General features: G+C 43.5%; 1 protein-coding gene across 1 annotated transcript in view; it reads right to left on the reverse strand.

Annotated features, from left to right (window-relative positions):
* The window catches only part of FAM184B (family with sequence similarity 184 member B), a 143,789-nt gene that overhangs the window by 16,190 nt on the left and 107,867 nt on the right, over positions 1-19,732 (reverse strand). Inside the window, exons 8-10 of the mRNA XM_025887519.2 lie at positions 17,422-17,525; positions 6,945-7,074; positions 5,991-6,203 (exon numbers count right to left, since the gene is read on the reverse strand). Coding sequence (XP_025743304.1) covers positions 5,991-6,203; positions 6,945-7,074; positions 17,422-17,525 — 447 coding nt within the window. The remainder of the gene's footprint in view (positions 1-5,990; positions 6,204-6,944; positions 7,075-17,421; positions 17,526-19,732) is intronic.

The raw sequence follows: 19,732 nt of genomic DNA on the forward strand, positions 1-19,732 counted from the left end.
CAACGCCAACAAGCAATGCCTGGACACCAGCTGAGTGTCCTACAGTTCAGCTCAATTCTGACACTGTCTGCCTGGAGAGAGCATCCCACAGCGTGAGAGCTCAGTCCCACAAGACTGCCCTCCGTCTCGGATGGCCAACTGCAAGACTAGGTTTTTACCTGTGCTTCTGACCAACTGGCTTTAAGTCAGAGGGTCCCATGACCCCTCAGTTGATTTGTTAGAGTGGCTCACGGAACTCAGGAAACCCGTTTACTTACTAGGTTATCGATTTGTGACAAAGGATATTAAAGGATATGAATCAACCGCCAGATGAAGAGAGATGCAGAAAGAGGTCACAGGAGCTTTTGTCCCCGTGGAATTGGGGCATGTCACCCTTGTGGTGTGTGGCGGTGTTCGTCCACCCGCAAGCTCTCTGAGCCCTCTGCTTTGGGGTTTCTAAGAGGCTTCATTATCTAGACATGATTAATTAAATCATTGGCCATTGATGATTGAGGCATCTCCAGCCCCTCTCCCCTCCCCAGAGGTCAGGGATGGGACTGAAAGTTCCAACCCTCAAATCCTAAGGTTGGTTCCCCTGGCAATCCCCCTCATCCTCAGGTGGGGTCCCAAAGCCACCTCATTAACATAACAAAAGACACTTCGGCAGCTCTCATCCCTTAGGAAATTCCAAGAGTTTTAGGAGCCCTGTGTCAGAAATGAGACTGAGACCAAATAATATTTCTTTTTAGAAATCACAGTATCGCATGCTCCATGCCCCATCCTGGGTAAAGTCTCCTTCCCCTGTGCTCCCCAACTGTTCCCTGTCTGGGTGGTCACCTCTCCCCCGGAGGTGTGGTCCAGAAAGACGAGAGTGTGTTCATCATCCTCGTGTCTCCGGAGCTCAGCGCCGTGGTAACTTGTAGTAGCTGCTCTATAAATCAGTGCAGGATCGACGAGTGAGCAGTAACAGCGGATCTTCTAGAAATGGAGCTCTGCTATGGACTGGATGTTTATGTCCCCCCACCCCCCAAAGTCATATACTGAAACCTGACCCCCCATGGGATGCTATCAGGCGTGGGGCTTTTGGGGGGTGATGAGGTCAGGATGGTGAAGCCCCCATGAATCAGGAGGTTCGCAAAAGCTCCCCTGCCCCTTCTTCCACGTGAGGTTATAGAGAGGTGGGTGTCTATGAACTAGAGAGTGAGCTCTCAACAGACAGCAGACCGGCTGGTGCTTCGGTCCTGCACTTGCAGCCTCCAGAACGGTGGGGAATAAATTTCTATTGTTTCCAAGCTGCTCAGTCCATGGTAATTCTGTTACAGCAGCCTGAATGGACAAAGACAAGCTCTTACTCAGCCACATAGGGTTCTAAGTTCTTTACAGGTATTATCTCTTTTGATGCTCTCAATAGTCCTATTAGCTATTATCTTATAAATGAGGAACCTGAGGCACAAAGAAGCTGAGTGATTGGCTGAGCCCACACCTTATAAGTGGCAGACCCAGGATTTGAACCCACGCATCCCACTCCTCCTCACTATCCTGTACGAGGATGACTATACATCTGCTATTTCTAATTAGAACTGGAACTTGATTCTTTGGTGTCACTTTGGAATCATCAGACTCGAGCCAGCAACAAGGATCCCGTGAATCTGTAGGGTCTCCAGGGACTGGAGCTAAGACCTGCAAGGTATCCGGGATGGACAGAGCACTCTCCCCCTCTCCCATGGCCAGAGCTCACATGCTCCTTCCTCCCACCCAAGGAAGCCCCTGGAACTCCACCCCCACAGGTGGGCCACGTCTCCCTGCTTCCTCTGCCTCGGGTCTGGGATCCAGGTCTGCAGCCCGGATGGGAAAAGCTCAGGGGAACACAAAGGCCAGCGTTACCCACCACCTAGCAACCTGCAATCTCATCAAACTGAGCTGTTGTAAATTGCAAGCCAAATTGGAAAAAGATTTAAGAGAATAAAAGAAGAAAGAGAACTCATATTTTTGAATACCTAGTAAACACCAAGTAGTCCACGTGCATTATTTCATTTTTTTTTCTTTTTTTTTTCTCTAAAGCTTATTGTATATGTTTATCAGGGCAATGCATGCATATAGTATAAAGGGCTAAATAGTATTAAAAGAGAGGAAAACAGCACCTTGGAGCCCTCCTTTTTCCTTTCTCTGCACTCTGTTCTCTGGAGGCAGCCACTGGCAAGGCTTCCAGTTGTTTCTTCTGGTATTTGCCACCAGTAACAGGCTAGAATCTCCATTCTGCTGTCTTGGTTATGTTCAAGATTAAGAATTGTCTTCCCATCCGGGTAGATGAGGATTTTGGGTCTCACATACTCTCCCCCTTCCACTCCTCACATATCATTATATTACTTTTTTAATATAAATATATTCAACATTTTTGTTATTAGGAGTACATATACTTCACTCCTGAGCAAAATAGACTATTATGATTAATGCCTCCCCATACAACTTTCTGTTTTTCCTTGCATTAATACCTTGCAGTTTTTTAAAGATTTGCTTAGCTTTCTTTGAATATTTGGCTAAGTCTTCCTACAACATCTAAAAGCTTTGTAAAACATTTGTGTGTAAGTGTGTGTGTGTGTGTGTTAAACACGTTCAGAGCAACTTTCCACATGGCCAAATGGATCAGGGAATCCAGCAGTTTTATCTTCCCCTAGAGCTGCTCTCCTGAGACCTCAGTCCTCTGAGGCTGGACTGAGCTGTTGTCTCGGCCAGTGGCATCGCGGGGCCCCTTCCTTCTCCTTCTCCTTCCCTGGATTCCTCTATCCTAGAACCCTTTTATTCCCGCATCCTTGGCTTGCTCCCTTGTTTGGGTGGGCCACTCTTCAAGGAACTTCCTAAGGAAGAGCGCCTGGAAGACATACCAGTCTGGGTCCAACAGGAGACAGAAACCACACAGTAATGTAAGTAGGAGCTCAATATATAAAGTTACTGCGCTATGACAGGAGAGTAACTCTACAGATGCAAAGAGAACTCCAGGGTGTCCTGAGGCTGGGAGAGAGCACCCAAGATGAGGACAACCTCGAAGGGGGGAACCCTTCCCCCGTTTGGGATCCAGACCTTGTTGGACAAGGTGTGGTGGTAGCTCACCGGTGGAGAAGCTCCCTGGGCTGCCCAGGCCAACGTTGGTCCACAGTTACTGGTCGAGCAGGAACAACCCTCCAGAGTACAGATGAGCCACAGGTGGGTGATGCTCAGAGGGAATGGGGGCGCCCATGCAGGTGTGAGGGCCAGAGCAGATGACGGTATTGGTCTCAGGAGGCTTGCAGGGAACAAATCGCTGGGCTGCAGGCAACGGTGGCCGATGGGCAGGATCCCAGGCACAGTCAGCGTGAGCCGTTCGGGCCACAGGAAAACAGCCACTGGGCCTGGGCCAGGGTTGTGGGGTCCCTGTGATGTTACTGGGGCAGAGGAGCGCCAGATGTCCTCACACAGCCATGTCACTGCTCACCCGCACAACTGAAGCCAGAAACAACGCAAAAACACAGCCACCAGAACCCGGAAGAGAAGCAGCCTCTTTCCTCCTACAAGGTGCCTCCAGCGCCCTCTACTGACGAAGCTTAACATCGTGCTCCCTGCGAAGGAGCAATGCTTCAGGAATCTGGGTCATTATTACTGCCCGGCAGGCACGAAAGAGTGAATTGGGAGGTGAGAGGTAGTAAATTGAGAACAGAAGGCAAATTTCCTAATATTTCATATGCCGGTCGATATTTGTATTCAATTCTTACACTGAGGAATAGTTGTAATGGAATTTCTCAGGATTACACATTGGCTTCCAGTATCATGTTGCTGCCCAAGAGATGTCCCATGACATTCTGATTCAAGTACTTTGTGTCTGGAATCACTTTTCCTCATTGGGAGCTTTTGGAATTTCTTCTGTTTCCTTGGCGTCCTGAAATTTCAAGCTGAACTTTGGTAGGTGTCTTTCTCATGTAGTTCTAAGGATTTCATTATTTCTTTGAAAATACCCTTCCCTCCATTATCTCTTTCTGGAACTCCCAATTGTTAAATATGAGCCTCCCAGGTGTGTCTCTACTCTTCTCGTTCCTTCTCTCCCACCACCCATTTCACTTTTTATTTTTACTTTCTGGAAGGTTTCTTCATTTTTTTACATTTCAACTCATTTCCTGATTTTTAGAAATCCTCTGATCATATTTTTTTTATCTAAAGAGCTCTTCCTTACTCTAATTGCCCCTCCTTTACAAATAGCATGTTGTTCTTCTTTCATGGATGCAAACATCATCTTTTAATTCTGAGGAGATCAATCTTCATCGAAGCTTTTTTTCTTCTTTTTCTGCTGACTGCATTAGCCATTTCTTCTGAGTCTGTCCTTTTTCCCTCAGTTATCTTGGATTCCAACTTCCCTGTTAGAGGCTTCCCTAAAAAGTTTAGTAATCTTTTGCTGCATTTTCATATCGAAGATGGAGCACTGAGGGCTACTTGGAAGGGGGTCCGTTGGGTGCCATGCTCTTCTGGAGGGTGACCAGATGGCCAACCAGCAATTTTACTGGAAGCCCACAAATGTGAGAATCTATAGGCCTCTTCTCTAGAATGGTTTAATGTCCCCAGAGAAGGTTCTCCAGTCTCCTACGTAGGGGATCTAAGTCTAGCTGCTTGCCTTCTGGAGCTGAGCAGGAGAATGCGCTTCTGGGGACCAGATAAAGGTGACCATGGTCCATCGAATAGCTCAGTATACAAATTTTCACCTGAACCTGTTCTCAGACCCAAGCCTCCTCCCAGCCTCTGTGAATCATATTTCCAAATTCAGAGTCTCTCTGGCTCAGTTAACCCAGCAATTTCCTCCCAACACCTCTTGTCTTTAAATAAGGGACAGCTAATTGCTTGCCTGTGCTGGCTGAGCTGGGAATCTGAGGTTCTAGGTCAATCATATTCCTCATCTCACTCCTGCCTCCATGATAACTGTTACCTCTAATTCCTGAGGCTTTCTGAGCTCTGCCATGGAATCTGCTTGGTTCTTGTCCTTCTCTCTCTCCTGGCACTTTGGTTTGAGCTTCTCCTCTCTGCAAGGCTACATACTATTTCCCCATTTCTGTCCTGTCCTCATGTAGCGTGGCTTAAGGGCACAGATGCCTCCTGCTTTATCTGGAATAGGAGTATGCTTCTGCTTTGTGTTTTCCTTATTGTTTCCTGGATGGTTTCCAATAGGAAAGGATTCAAAAGCCTTTATTCTGCCACCTTAAACCAGAAATCCATTTTTTCCATTTATTCATGGACATCTCAAAGAGGCAGGTATCAATATCCCCAGTGTACAGAAGGGGAAATTAAACTTGAGACTGTAATTCAGTGAGACCATTTTCTAAGCAGCTATCCTGAACTAGGAGGACATTCAGGGTCCGAACAAACACAGATGGTTCTTGGCCCCAAGCAGTTCACGTGGTAGATCTGATCATATAAGGAAGTCATTAGTTAGAGCATGAAGACTACCACGACCAAGGAAGCCAGTATGTTGTCTGTGACAGTCGTAGTGGGGAGCCCCACCTCCTGAGAGAGGAGGAGTGAAGGCCTTCTGGGAAGGTAGAAAGTAGGAGATGGATGAAACATGCTCCTGCTGGATTACACATCATCGTGCGCCTGACCACCTCATCCCAACTTTCCAAGCTGTGCTCTTTTTATCTCCTAGGTGAGTCTGACTTCCCAGCATGCATCATGCCTGTCATTGCTCAACTCATAAAGAAGGTTGTTCTTATGTTATCAAGGTCACATGCAAATAAGGGAGAAGCAGTACTAGAAGCCTAACAGACCTAAGCACGAATCCTTCCGTGGCCACTTATTAGATGTGTGAGCCTGAGCAAGTTACTGAACCTCTCTGAGCCTTTCTCCTCATCTGGAAGAAGGGAATGTGATAATAATGACCCTGTAAGATTCCCGTGGGGATTAGAGATCCTGTACAAAAGGCACCCCGTCTAGCGCAACACAGGTGCTTGCATGGCAAGTGCTCAGTAAGTAGTGGGCTTCATAATTCTCCCCCTTACCTTGAGTTCTTGATTTTTGGCCTTCTCAAGCATGCGCAGGGCCCGCTGGTGGGAGGCCTCGAGCCGGGCTTTCATGGCCTGGTTCTGCTGAATGGTTTCCTGGAGCTCGTGCTGTAGCTTCTCCCTTTCGTGGTCGGAGAGTTGCTTGAGCTCCTGCAGGTCCTCGCTGTAGCTGTTGGTGCACTGCTCCAGAGCCTGCTGCATCTGTGAGACCTGCCCCCCATGGCATCCTGCCCTCAGGCTGCGCCCTCTCCCCTCCCCCTTCCCTTCCTGGGGGGTTTGAAAACAAGTAAGTGCTCTGAACATCTCCTCAACCCAGACGAGCCTCCTCTATCTGTGGGAACTCTGAGGGGGGAGGGCTGGAACCTTGAAAAACCTGGATGGCCGGTCTTCTGGGGGCTTCTCAGCTAGAGCCATGAATGCCAGGTGAGAGGGGCAGGCGGGCTGGGATGCAAGCCATCCAAGACACATTGAAGAGGGGACCACTAAAGTCTTCCCTGACAACCCCATTGAGTATTACACCCACTCCCCATCACCAGACCACCTCTCAATCCTTTTGTCCTTGTTCTGTTTTTTTTCTTTTTCCTGAAATCTGATCATCCTCTAATATACTATGTGCTTTACTTATCTCTCATGTCTAGTATTTCGGGTCTGTTCCCACTTCCTCTGCTATAATATAATATAAGCCCTGTAATGCAGGATTTCGCTTTGGTTTGTTCATTGATGTATCCCAAGAAGGTTCCTGGCTCATAGGAGGTGTGCCTGAGCCACAGGAGGTATTTAATAAATGAATGAATATGTAGAACTAAGAATCCCACCTTACCCTGACCTGGAATGCCCTCCCCAGCCTGGACATAAATCAGGCCCTGTATGTATTCCAGTGTTGTCTGGAAGGAGGAGGAGGAGGCTGGGTCCCACCCAGCATGAGGGACCTCCCCACCACGGCTGTCCTACCTGGGCCTGCAATCTGGCCTTCTGGCTTTGCCACTCCTCCTGCAGACGCTGGATTTCAGGTGCCTTCTCCTTCAGCAAAGAGTTCAGTGGAGGTTGCAGGTCGCCTCCCTCCTTGAGGGGCACTTCAATCCTTTGAAGATAGAGAGGTCAAAATCACAAAAGATCCAGGGCTGGGACCAACATGAGAGGGAAGCTCCCATGGCAGGGAGTGGGGTGAGAAATGTCTTCCTTGGATTTAAGAAAGTAACCTGACATACAGCTCTAAGTGTTACTGCACCTGGGATACAATCAGGATTCAGCTGGAGCCCAGTGGTTTTGGTTGGTGCTTAATAAATGATTGGCTGTTAGAATGACAGAGCTTGGAGTCACTTATGGGGCCCTTGGGGACCCTGAGAAAGAGGCCTCTCTGGTCTAATTTCATAACTCTTCCAGCAGATGAAAAAAAATAATGAAATAATAATGTTTTACTTGAATACAGTACTTGACACTTTTCAAAGCAGTCTCATGCCTTTCTTTGACCGGCTGTCCCAGGAATACACAGCAGGATTGCACACAGGCCTTTACGGATATAGCACAAATGAGAAGATGCTGGTTTAAAGCTGCAGCAGTTTCTGTTTTCAGGACAGATGCTTATGGAGGCCTTTGGAAGAGACCTTCTCTTACTTAGTGCTGAACTTTCGAACCAGCTGAGAAATTCAAAAGTAACTGGTTGAGATGGGGATTTTAAGTATTTGTTCTGTGTAGCGATGTAAAAGGATGCCATGCAGTAGGCATCTCTGTAGAGATTGCTGGAATGTCAGTGGCATTTTCTTCCTATGCTTAACTATTTTTTTTTTAAGATTTATTTATTTATTTGAGAGAAGAGATTAAGAGCAGGTGCGGTGGGGGGAGGGGCAGAGGGAGAGGAGAGGGAAATTCAAGCAGACTCCATGCTGAGCACAGAGCTCAGCGCTGGGCTCAATCTCACGATGGTGAGATCACATCCTGAGCCAAGACCAAGAGTCAGACGCATAACTGACTGTGCCACCCAGGTGCCCCAGTGTATGTTTAACTTTTTACAAAACCATCAAATGGTTTTCCGAGGCAGTTGCACCATGTTACGCTCCTACCAGCAGTGTATGAGAGTTTCAGTTGCTCCACATCATCGCCAACATTTTGTGTTTTTAGTACTCTTAATTTTAGTCTTTTTGGGGGGGTGCAAAATGGTATCTCTGTAATTTTAAGTTGTATTTCCCTGTTGACTCTGATGTGAAGTGCATATTCATGTCCTTATGTGCCATTCATTCTTTTTTTGCAAGTGTGTTCAAGCATTTTGTCCATTTAAAACTATATTTGTCTTTTCTATTATTGGTTTATAGCAATTCTTTATATTCTGGATAGAGACTGGATAACTTCTCCCAGACTGTGACTTGTCTATTCATTTTCTTAGTGGTATTTTTTTAATGAGCAGATATTTTAATTTTGATGAAGACCGATTTATCAACTTTTTTCTTGGATGATTAGTGCTTTCATGTCCTAAAAAATCACTGTTTACCCCCAAATTGCAAAAAGGCTCTGCTGTGCTTTATAGTTTTACATTATATATTTAAGTTAGTTGTTGTACATGGGATGAAGTAAGAGTTGAAATTCATTTTTTTCATATGTTTATACAGTTCCAACACCATTTGTCGAAAAACTTTTCCTATCCCCATTGAATTGCCTTGGCACTTTTAACAAAAATGAATCTAACATCTTTGCGTGGGTCTATTTCTGAATACTCCATTATTTTTCGTTGATCGATTTGTCTATCTGCACATTGATACCACATGATCTGTATTATTCTAGCTTCATAATGTCTTGAAATCAGGTAGCCTGAGTCCTCCAACTTTGCTCTTCAAGGTTCTTTTTTTTTTCTTTTTCTAGGTCCTTTGTTTTTCCACATCAATACTCAAAACAGCTTATTTCTTTCTACAAACAAGTATGTTAGGATTGTGTTTGGGATTGAACTGAATCCATAGTTCAATTTAGAATAGATTAACATCGTAACAACATTGAGTATTTCAATCATGATCATTCTGTCTGTAAATAAAGACATCTTTACTCTTCTTTTGTCATTTGTAGCTCTTATTCTTGCTTTATAGGACAGCCTAGGACAGTGATAAGTATTGAGAGCAGAATGTTTGCCTTGTTCCCAATCTTAGGAGGAAAGTGTTCAACATTTCATCAGTAAGTATGTTTGCTGTAGTTTATCATAGATTATCTTTTTCAGGTTGAGAACTTCCCTTCTATTCATGGATTTTTTTTTTTATCATGAAAAGATGTTAACTTTTGTCGAATGCTTTTCTGCATCTACTGAGATGATTATTTACTTTTTCCCTTTATTTTTTAATGTGGTGAATTCACATGAATGCTATTCACATGTTAAACCAACCACACATTCCTGGGGAAATCCTACTTGATCATGATGTATTATCCTTTTTATATATCTTTTGATTTGATTTTCAAATATTATGTGCAGGATTGTGCATTCATGAAGAATGTTCATTTGTTATTTTCTTTTCTTTTAAATGTCTTCATTGGGTTTTGGTATAAGTTATGCTGATCTCATAAAACAAATTGAGGGGTATTCTACACTCTTTTTTCTGAAAGATCTTGTCTAAGATTACTATTATTTCTTCTTTAAAATAGTCGATAAGGGGCGCCTGCGTGGCTCAGTAGGTTAAGCATCCAACTCCCCTGATTTCAGCTCAGGTTATGATCTTAAGGTCCTGGGATGGAGCCCCACATCAGGCTCTGCACTCAGCAGGGAGTCTCTGCTTGGGATTCTCTCTCTCTCTCCCTTTGCCCTTCACCCTGCTCATGCTCTCTCTCTCTCAAATAAATAAATCTTTGAAAATAACATAAAATAGTTGATAAAATTAACTGATGACATCAACTGGGACTGGAGTTCTCCTTTAGAGAATGTTTTAATTAAACATTCATTTCATCATAGTTATAGAGCTACTTATATTTTCCATTTCTTCTAGTGCCCTTTTTAGTAAGTTGTGTTTTTCAAGGAATTTGCTTTTTGGTGAAGTCATTGATAAAAAGTTTGTTCACAGAATTGCCTTATTATCCCTTTACTATCTATAGAATCTATAGGAATGTCCCTTTTTCTTTCCTCTTTCTTGTCTTCCCTAATCATTCTTACTGTGAGTATATAATTTTCTAGAACTGATTTTTCATTTTCTTAATTTTTCCTATTAGCATATTTTCTGTTTCATGGAGTTCTGCTCTTATCTTTCCTTCCAAATCCTTCAGATTTGATTTCCTTATCCTTTTCTAATTTCTTAAGACAAAAACTTAGATAATTGATGTTAGAGCTTTCTTTTTAAAATAGAAGTATTTAAAGCTATGAATTGCCTTCATTAGCTATCTCCCCCAAATTCTGACATGTCCTATTATCACTGAATTTGAAATAGGTTCTCATTTCTACTGTGATTTTATTTCTTGGCCCACAGATTATTTAGGGGTATTCTGTATAAGTTCCAAATATCTGAGGATTTTCTCAATAGCTTATTATTCTGGATTTCTTTCTTTTTAAAAAAAATTATTTATTTACTTGAGAGAGAGAGAGAGATAGCATGAGGGGGGAGGAGGGGCAGAGGGAGAGGGAGAAGCAGACGGTCTGCTGAGCAGGGAACCCGATGCAGGGCTTGATCACAAGACCCTGGGATCATGACCTGAGCCAAAGGCATATGCTTAGGCACCCAGGAGTCCCTTATTCTGGATTTCTAACTTAATTCTTTTGTGGTAGACAGAGTATATTTCAGAGAATATTCCAATCCTTGAAATTTATCAAGATTTATTTTGTGGCCCTTCATATTGTCTACATTGGTGAATGTTCTATATGCCTTGAAAGAAGATCTGTTCTGCATTGTTCAGCACATTATCTACAAACGTCAACTAGATTAAGTTAGCTGATAGGGTAACTCAAATCTTCTGTATCCTTGCAGCTATTAGGCTAGTTGTCCAAATCCGCAGCGAAAAGTGTCACTATCTCCAACTGTGACTGTGGATTTCTCCCTTTCATTCTCTATTTGCTTCATTATTTTAAAGCTCTGTCATGAGGTCAAACATATTTAGGATTGTTGTATTCCAGATGAACTGACCCCTTTGCCATTATGACATATCCCCTTTTATCCCTGATAATTTTCCTTGTTCTGAAGCCTACTCTGATATGAATATAGCCACATTAGCTTCCTTCTACTTACTGTTTGCATGGCATTGTTCATCCTTTTATCTTCAGACCTATCTGTACCTGTATCAGTTTACAAGGGCTGCCATAACAAAATAGCCATAGGATGGGTGGCTTAAAAAACAGAAATGTATTTTCTCACAATTCTGGAGGCTAGAAGTCCAAGATCAAGGTGTCAGATTTGTTTTTATTCTGAGGCTTCTCTTCTTCTGAGGCTTCCGGATGGACACCTTCATGTTTTGTCCTGATGTGGTCATTCCTCTGTCTCTGTTGTCTGTATGCTAGTCTCTTCTTCTTATAAGGACATCAGTCCTGTTGGATTAAGGCTGCCCTGAAAACCACATTTTAACTTTAATTACCACTTTAAAGGCCCTATCTCTAAATATGCCACATTGTGAGCTCCTCACCATATGAGTTTGGAGGAGGGGATACAATTTTGCTCATAAGAGTGTCTTTGTATTGGGCGCCTGGGTGGCTCAGTTGGTTAAGCGACTGCCTTCGGCTCAGGTCATGATCCTGGAGTCCCTGGATCAAGTCCCGCATCGGGCTCCCTGCTTGGCAGGGAGTCTGCTTCTCCCTCTGACCCTCCCCCCTCTCATGTGCTCTCTCTCTCATTCTCTCTCTCTCAAATAAATAAATAAAATCTTAAAGAGTGTCTTTGTATTTAAGTGTCTCTCTTGTGGACAACATATAGCAATGTCTTGCCTTTTTATCCTCTCTGACAATCTCTTTTAGATGGTATGTTTGGTTCATGAACACTGTAATTATTGCAATGGTTGGGCTTAAGTCTATGTCTTGCCATTTGGTTTCTATTTGCCCAGTCCTTTTTCTTACTGTTTGCCTTCTCTTCCTCCTTTCTACCTTCCTACCTGGCAAATATTTTTCAGTATTCCATTTTAGTTCCTTTATTGAATTTTTTTTAGTTCTTCTTTGTATTAGTATTTAATGTTGTTCTATGGATTAGAGTTTGTATCCTTAACTTATCACAATCTATTAGAATTAATAAGGTAACTCTTGATGTAAGATGTAAGTCCCTTACAACAATGTAATTCCATTAATCCTATCCCTGTCCTAACAGCCCAAATGTCCATCCATAGGTGAATGGATAAAGAAAATGTGGTGTATGCATATATGATGTGAAAGTGTATATGTGTATATATATATAATATATATATATACACATATCGTGTGTGTGTATTATATAATATATATAAAATGGAATATTACTCAGACATAAAAAAGAATGAGATCTTACCATTTGTGACAACATGGAAAGACCTGAGGGCATTATGCTAAGTGAAATAAGTCAGACAGACAAAGACAAATACTGTATGATTTCATTTACATGTGGAATCTAAAAAACAAAGCAGATGAACAAACACACAAATTTTTTAAAAAGCAGAAACAGACCCATAAAGACAAAGAACGCACTAATGGTGCCAGAGGGGAGGCGGGTAAAGAGATGGGCAAAACAGATGAAGGGGAGTGGGAGGTACGGGCTTCCAGTTATGGAATGAATAGGTCACGAGGTTGAAAGGTACAGCACAGGGAATAGAATCAATGGTATTGTAATAGTGCTGAGAGCAGACAAAGAAAAAAAGAAGAAAGAGAGAAAGAAAGAAAAAGGAAGAAAGAAAGAAAGAAAGAAAGAAAGAAAGAAAGAAAGAAAGAAAGAAGAAAGAAAGAAAGAAAGAAAGAGGAAAGAAAGAAGAAAGAAAGAAAGAAAGAAAGAAGAAAGAAAGAAGAAAGAAAAAAATCCTAACCCTGTCCTTTGTATTAATAATCATATATTGTCAATAACATGCATTATGAATCCCATAATAAAATGTTGTAATAATAGCATAATTATTCTTCTTCTCAAGCAGTTGGATGTGGTTTAAAGAAATTAAAAGAAAGTAAAACAGTAGTCTTCTATATTGACCTATGTTTACCATTTCTGACACTCTTCATTTTCTCCTATAGATCTAAGTTTAAATCTGGTATAACCTCCTTTTAGTTTAAAGAAATTCCATTAGCACTTACCATAGTGCAGGTTGGTTGGTGAAAAATTCTCTTAGCTTTTATGTACCTGAAAATGTTTTTATTTCACTCTTGTTTTTGAAGGATATTTTCACTGGATTTAGAATTTGGAGTGGACAGGTTTGTTTTTGTTTTTTGTTTTTTTGTTTTGTTTTGTTTTGTCTTTTAGGACTTTAATGATATTGTTCAGGTGCTTTTTGGAAAGCAGAAAGAGAATGAGGCTGGAAGGCCAAGAAGAAGTTAATTGTCATTGTGCTCATGAGAATTCAAGTATTCCTTGTATTTGTAATTTGTCTTTTTAAAAAGCTGGCTGCTTTTAAGATTTTGGGGTTATCTTTTGTTTTCAGCAGCTTTTCTTTGATGTATCTAGGGATTTCTAGGATGTGTCTATGATTCTGTCTTTGGATTTATATTGTTGGGAGTTCACTGAGCTCCCTGAATGTGTAAGTTGATGTTCCTCATCAAGTTGGGAGAATATTCAGCCATTATTTCTTCAAATATTTTTTTCCTGCTCCATTTTCTTTCTCTTCTTCCTCCTTGGCTCCAACTGTATGCATGTTAGACCATTTGATTTTTTCCCATGGGTCACTGAGGATCTCTCCATTAAATTTTTTTCCCCTTCATTCTCTGGATAAGATAGTTTTTGTTAATCTGTCTTCAAGTGATTATTTTTTCTTCCATGGTCTTCAGCTTGCTCTTACACACACCAGTGAGACTTTCATTTTGAATACTGTACTTTACAGTTTCAGAATTTCCCTGTGTTTCAAGGTTTTTGTTTCTCTGCTGAATTCCCTATATGTTCACTGATTATAACCGTCTCTCCTTTATGTCCTTGAACATAGCTCTTATAATTGTTCCAAAGTCCTTGTCTGCTAATTCCAACATCAAGGTCATTTTAGGGTTTGTTCCTATTGGCTGATATTCTTTCTTGATTACAGGTCACATTTTTCTGCTCCTTTGCATTCTCATGATGTTTTCATTGTATGATACATACTGTGGATAATATAATATAATATAGGTGGATAATGGAGAGTCTAGATTATGTCTTCCTTTTAAAAGTGTTGATTTTTGTTCTGCCAGGCAGCTAAACTATGGAAGGCCTTTTCTGATCTTTCTGGGTTTGAATTTTTCTTTTGTTAGAGCAGGTGCATTTCAATATTATCTTCTGTTCTAGGGTATGGCCTTTAGCCTATAGGATGTGTTTCTTTCCCGTGAAGTATGACCTCCTTGAGGTCTCCACTGAAGGCCTGTATTGCCTGGGAAGGTTTCTCTATCCTGGGTGAGCTGGGAATGCACCATCTCCCAGCACAGCACGCCCTCTGGGATTATTCATTTACTCAGCACCACAGCAGCAACACACATCAAGCCCCATGGGGCATCATCTTATATGTTCTCTCAAGCCCTTGGCCAAGGACCTATGGCAAATCCTCTTATAGATTTCTGTCCTAGGACCATCTCTTCCAATACTCTACCTTACACATTCCAGCCACTTTAGCAGCCCTCAGCTCTGGTGTCTGTCTTCTCAGCTCAGCTTGACTCTATCTCCTTTGCTGCAGTGGGCAAATCCCCCCAGGCAGAAAAGCGGGGGCAAGTGTGGGTGATGGTGGGATTCGACTCATGTTTCCCTTCTCAAGAACACAGTCCTCTGCATATTGTCCCATTACTCAAGAGTGCATTCATATGTTTTGTCCGGTTTTATAGCTGTTTACAGAAAGAGGAACTCGAGCCAGACTGGAAGCGCATTGCTGGAAGTGCAAGCTTCAGTTCTCATTACCAACTATTAAAGGATCAAGTGACCCTGGAAAGGTGGAAAACCTGTGGCTCTCCATTTTGCACAGCTCAGCTGCCCTAAATTAGATGTAGCTAAAACTGTGATTCTGGCATCAAAGACACTCATCCAGTCCATATACTAGCAGTGTAACCTTGGGTAAGTTACTTGACCTCCCTGTTCCTCTGTTTTCTCCATCTTTAAAGCGAGGCACTTCAATAATAGTACCTGCGTACTGAAGATTAAATGGACTAATCGTTTTAATGTGCTTATCACACTTCAGCATTCAATAAATATTTATTATTATTTTCATCACTATCATTACTCCCTGGAACACCACTAATGGGATTTCCCTCTATGACCCCATTCTACTGCCTCAAATTTCCTCACCTCTTCCTAAGCAGCCAATTTCATCCTGCCACCCATCACGAAGCGAGCTGACTCTAATGTCCCCCATCCCTGCCCATTAAAGCTGATCTTAACCTGCTCTTCTGAAGTTGACCTTGAGTCCATGGAAAAGCCACATCCCTTTTTAGAGCCACCATGCCAAAAAGTCCAGTGTCCTGACCAGCATTCCCCATAAGACTAACCACTAAATATGCAACCCTGCCCCCAAAGAGCCACTGCATTTGTTCTCTTCTGCAACTACTGACCTTAGAACTCAGGCAACCTTTCTAGTCCTTCCCTGTCACTGCTTCGCTCTTCTATTCACACCAAAACCCCTGTGGGAGTGGCCTCCAGAGCACCTCCTTTTTTACTTCAATAGTTGAGGACAACCCCTTACTGATACAGCCACCACGGGAGAAAAAGACAAGGCTGTTGTGATCTCCACCTGCCGTTGGTCTGCCCAGCATCCTCTCCCTGGGAAAACTTTTCCTCTTTCCATGTGATTCTTTTTAGTCCACAGAGTTCAGGTGCAGCTCACTCTGCCCTCATCCTCAGACGGGCCCAGGGGAGGTTGTGTCACAAATGCCGGCCAGTCAGAGTACTCCATCTTTGGGGCGGAGTGGTTGGCTCAGGGATTGACATGTGACCCAAGCTGGGCACCTTAGAGAAATTTCTGCCATAGTTTCAGGAAAGACTCTCTCTTTCTCTTTGGAAATGTGAGTTATAAACAGGACAAGGTTTGTGGCTGCCAGCCGTAAGGATTTAACCCGGAGACCTGACTCCAGAGTCTATCCTCCTTCACTGCTGTTCTTATATGCCTCATAGATCCTGAGGCAAAATCTGGAGGCTTCGGTGGAAGTATTAGTAGCTGGGAGTTCACTGGGCTGTAGGCTGTGGTCTGGTTTAGGGGTATATACCCTGCTTCCCCAAGGCTATGATCTGAGTGTTTATGCCCCCTCCCCCAATTCATATGTTGAAACCTATTGCTCAATGTAATGATATTAGGAGAAGGGTCTCTGGGGAGGTGATTAGGCCACGAGGGTGGAGTCCTCGTGGTGAGATTAGTGCCCTTACAACAAGAGACAGGAAAGAGACCTCTCCCCTACCACCCTTTCTCTTTCCCACCCCCCCGCCCCCCCCCCCCCCGTGTGGACACAGGAAGAGGATGGCCATCTGAAAGCCAGGAGCAGAGTTCTCACCAGGAAATTGAGTGGACCAGCACCTTGTCCTTGGACTTCCCAGCCTCCAGAACTAGGAGAAACAAACTTCTGTTGTTTAGGCCACACAATCTGTGGTATTTTGTTACAGCAGCCAGAGCTGACGAGAGGACATGTGGACAGCATATTCTTCTCTGTCCAGTGATAATTTTGGTCAAGTGACTTGCTTTGGCCAATAGAATATGACTAGAAATGAGAGGATGCCATTCTGAGTGTAGGCTTTAAGAGTCACTGCCTATTTTCATTAGCTCTTTTGAGATTCTTCTCTTTACCATGACAACAACATGCTCTAGATAGGGGATAATATCTCAGTCTCAGTCCCAGAATGAGCAAGCATGTGGACGAGACTTGAACTTTACCTACAGTTTGGCGGGCAATAACACCCGACCCTCAGGCAGGAGCCAAGATACAGGTAACTGACCTAGGAGTTAAGAATCGCTGATATTTTGGGAATGTTTATTACAGCAGCAAAAGCTGACTAATATAGATGACAGAGATGGGGCATCTCCCATCAGTGACAAAGCTCCCCCATTTCCCCTAGTTAAAGAAAACTTAGACGAGATCTGGGGCCAATCCAGGCCTGAGTTTTGGGCAGGTTTACTAACCTCTTTGAGTTTCAGTTCTCAATCTATAAAATGGCTTCTCTAGGTTGATGTAACAATGGAATAAGATAAATTGCGTTAAGCCCATAGCTGTACTGAGAACATACAAAACACATCTGTTCCCTTCCTTAGCGTGAAGCAAGCAGCAGTGATAAACACTTGAGGAATGAATGAATGAATGAATGAATGAATGAATGAATGAATGAATCCTTCCAGATCTGAGTCCTCATTCACTGGAGCGCTTGCAAGGCTGCATGTCCTCCTGTACCTTTCTTCTTCGTCACTGCTGGTTCCTTCCTCGGCTGCTAACTTATCCTGATACTCTTCTCCTCTGGGCAGGTTCTGAGGTTCATTCAGCTTCAAACATGGATCCTAAGGCAAAAACAGTTGCAAGATGAGACTGAGCACACTTCCCTGATTCAACCCAGGCTTATCAAACCAGAGAGCAGAGGAGAAAGAGTCCCCAGCGATCCACAATTGGTGCACAGTCCACAGGCCTGGCATGATGAGGCCTGGGACAATTCAGTGTCTAGTACAGTGCCTGGCTTAGGAGCCCGTATCCCTGTATTCTGTCTTCCATTGACCAAGCACTTCACACAGCTGATGAAACTCAAGCACGGAGATGGTAGGTAACCTGTCCAGGGTCCCACCATCAGTGAGTGGTGGAAATGGGACATGCAATCAGGTGGTCTGATCCTGGGGCTGCTATGAGGATCAGAGAACACTCCCAGCAACAGCTACTGGTCCATGTGAACAACTGCTATTATTACAATGCCCATTTTAAGGCGGCAGCCCGTAACATCTTAGGACATAGGATCAGAGAACATGGAACCTGCTGAATGACCATACGTGTTGAGAAACGGGGTGTGGTGGGAGGAGAATATGGAAACCATGAGTGAACACTGAGGCCTAGGAATTTTCTATGAATTGAATTTGTTCATGTATCATTCTCCCCTTTCCACAGAGACAAAAGGTGAAAAAGACATTCTTCTTTTGATTTGTCTACTTGTTACAGTAACCATTGTCTATGGAACACACTATAACAAGACAGGCTAGGAACAGATGTCTTCACTGGCAAATCTCATTAAATAATGATAAATTGCAGCCTGGAGTTTCCACTAAGTAGTTGCATGGCCTTGAGCCAGTCTCTTCCCTTTTCTGACCCAGAACTTCATCAACTGTAAAACAAAGGGGTTGGTTACATCTGTGGTTTTCAACTTGTGCTCCAGAGACCTTGGGACATGTCCCTGGGGCCCACAGAGTTCAGAAGGGCAGAGCTGAGGCTGGGGGATGGGGCATGGGGCTCCCATTCCCTCTCAACCTGGCATGAAATTGTTTTGGTTGCCCTTCCAGGTACTATACTGTCTATTAAAGGTCACCAACATCAGGGCCAATGATGGCCTCTGTGTTGCCAAATCCAGTGGTCACTCCTCAGGCTTCAGCTAACTGAGCCTCCCTACAGGACTGGAAATATCTGGTCACTCCCTCCTGCATGCAGTCCTCTCTCCTGGGTTTCCTCCTCCCTCGCCAGCTGCCCCTTCTTAGTCTCTTCTGCTCAAGCCACCTGCTCTTCTGCCTCACACTTTAGTCCTTGGACTTCTCTCTCTCACTCCCCACCTCTCTCTCACTAGCATCTCATATAGTTCCATGAATACAAACAAATTTAATCTATTTCCAAGCTTTACCCTGAAGTCTGGACTTGAATATCCAACTGTCCTCCAGATATCACTTGGGTGCTTAATAAGCTTCTCAAACTGCAACATGTCCAGATCTGAACTCCTGGTCTCACCCTCCCCAAACGACAAGCATGCACCTGCCCCAGGGTCTCTGCACTGGCAGTTCCACTGCCTGCAATGCTCTTCACTGTAATATTTGCATGCCTTGCTCCCTCACTTCACTCACCACAACCGAGAGACCTTTCCTGACTTAAATCCTGGGCTCTGGTACCAGACACCCAGTTCTTCTTCTTCTTAAGGATGTAACTTTGGGAAAATTAGGCTGTCGTGGATTAAATAAACCAATAAATATAAAGTCTTTGAAATAGTATTAGCTACACAGTGAATACTCAAATTAATATTGCCCAGGATTATTGTTCTCTGATCACCTTCTCTAAAATACCACCCCTCTCTCTTTCTCCCACCTTGCTCTATGTCTTCCTCAAAATCCAGATTGTGGCCTAATGTCAATTATGTGTCTACTCTTTCACTCTCTTTCCCTCCCTGGAAGGTAAGCTGCATGGGGGCAGGGATTCTACTCTGTTCCCTGCTGTTTCCCTGGTTCCTAGAAACAATGTGTGTCACATGGAGGACACTCAGTAAACAACACATGAACAAACGAAACAAATCTCTCAGAGAGCAGGGGGGCCCTTTTCTCCCACACTCACCTCACGCTCCCACTACATCCCATGGCCCAGAGTTGGGTGTTTCACAGCTCTGCTCAGGTGCCCTTTGTGCCTTGATGAGTCTTAAGTTCCAAGTTCTGTTTGAGTCATTTGTGTTGCCTCTAAATGTAGCAGATACCGTGTGATGCTAGAGCCCTTGCTTCCAGAGACAGGGTGGAGATGACACTCAGAAAGTCAT

This window comes from Callorhinus ursinus, unplaced genomic scaffold, assembly GCF_003265705.2.
Source record: "Callorhinus ursinus isolate GAN/ISIS: 27379988/994484 unplaced genomic scaffold, GSC_fseal_2.0 scaffold4, whole genome shotgun sequence".
Lineage (NCBI taxonomy): Eukaryota > Metazoa > Chordata > Mammalia > Carnivora > Otariidae > Callorhinus > Callorhinus ursinus.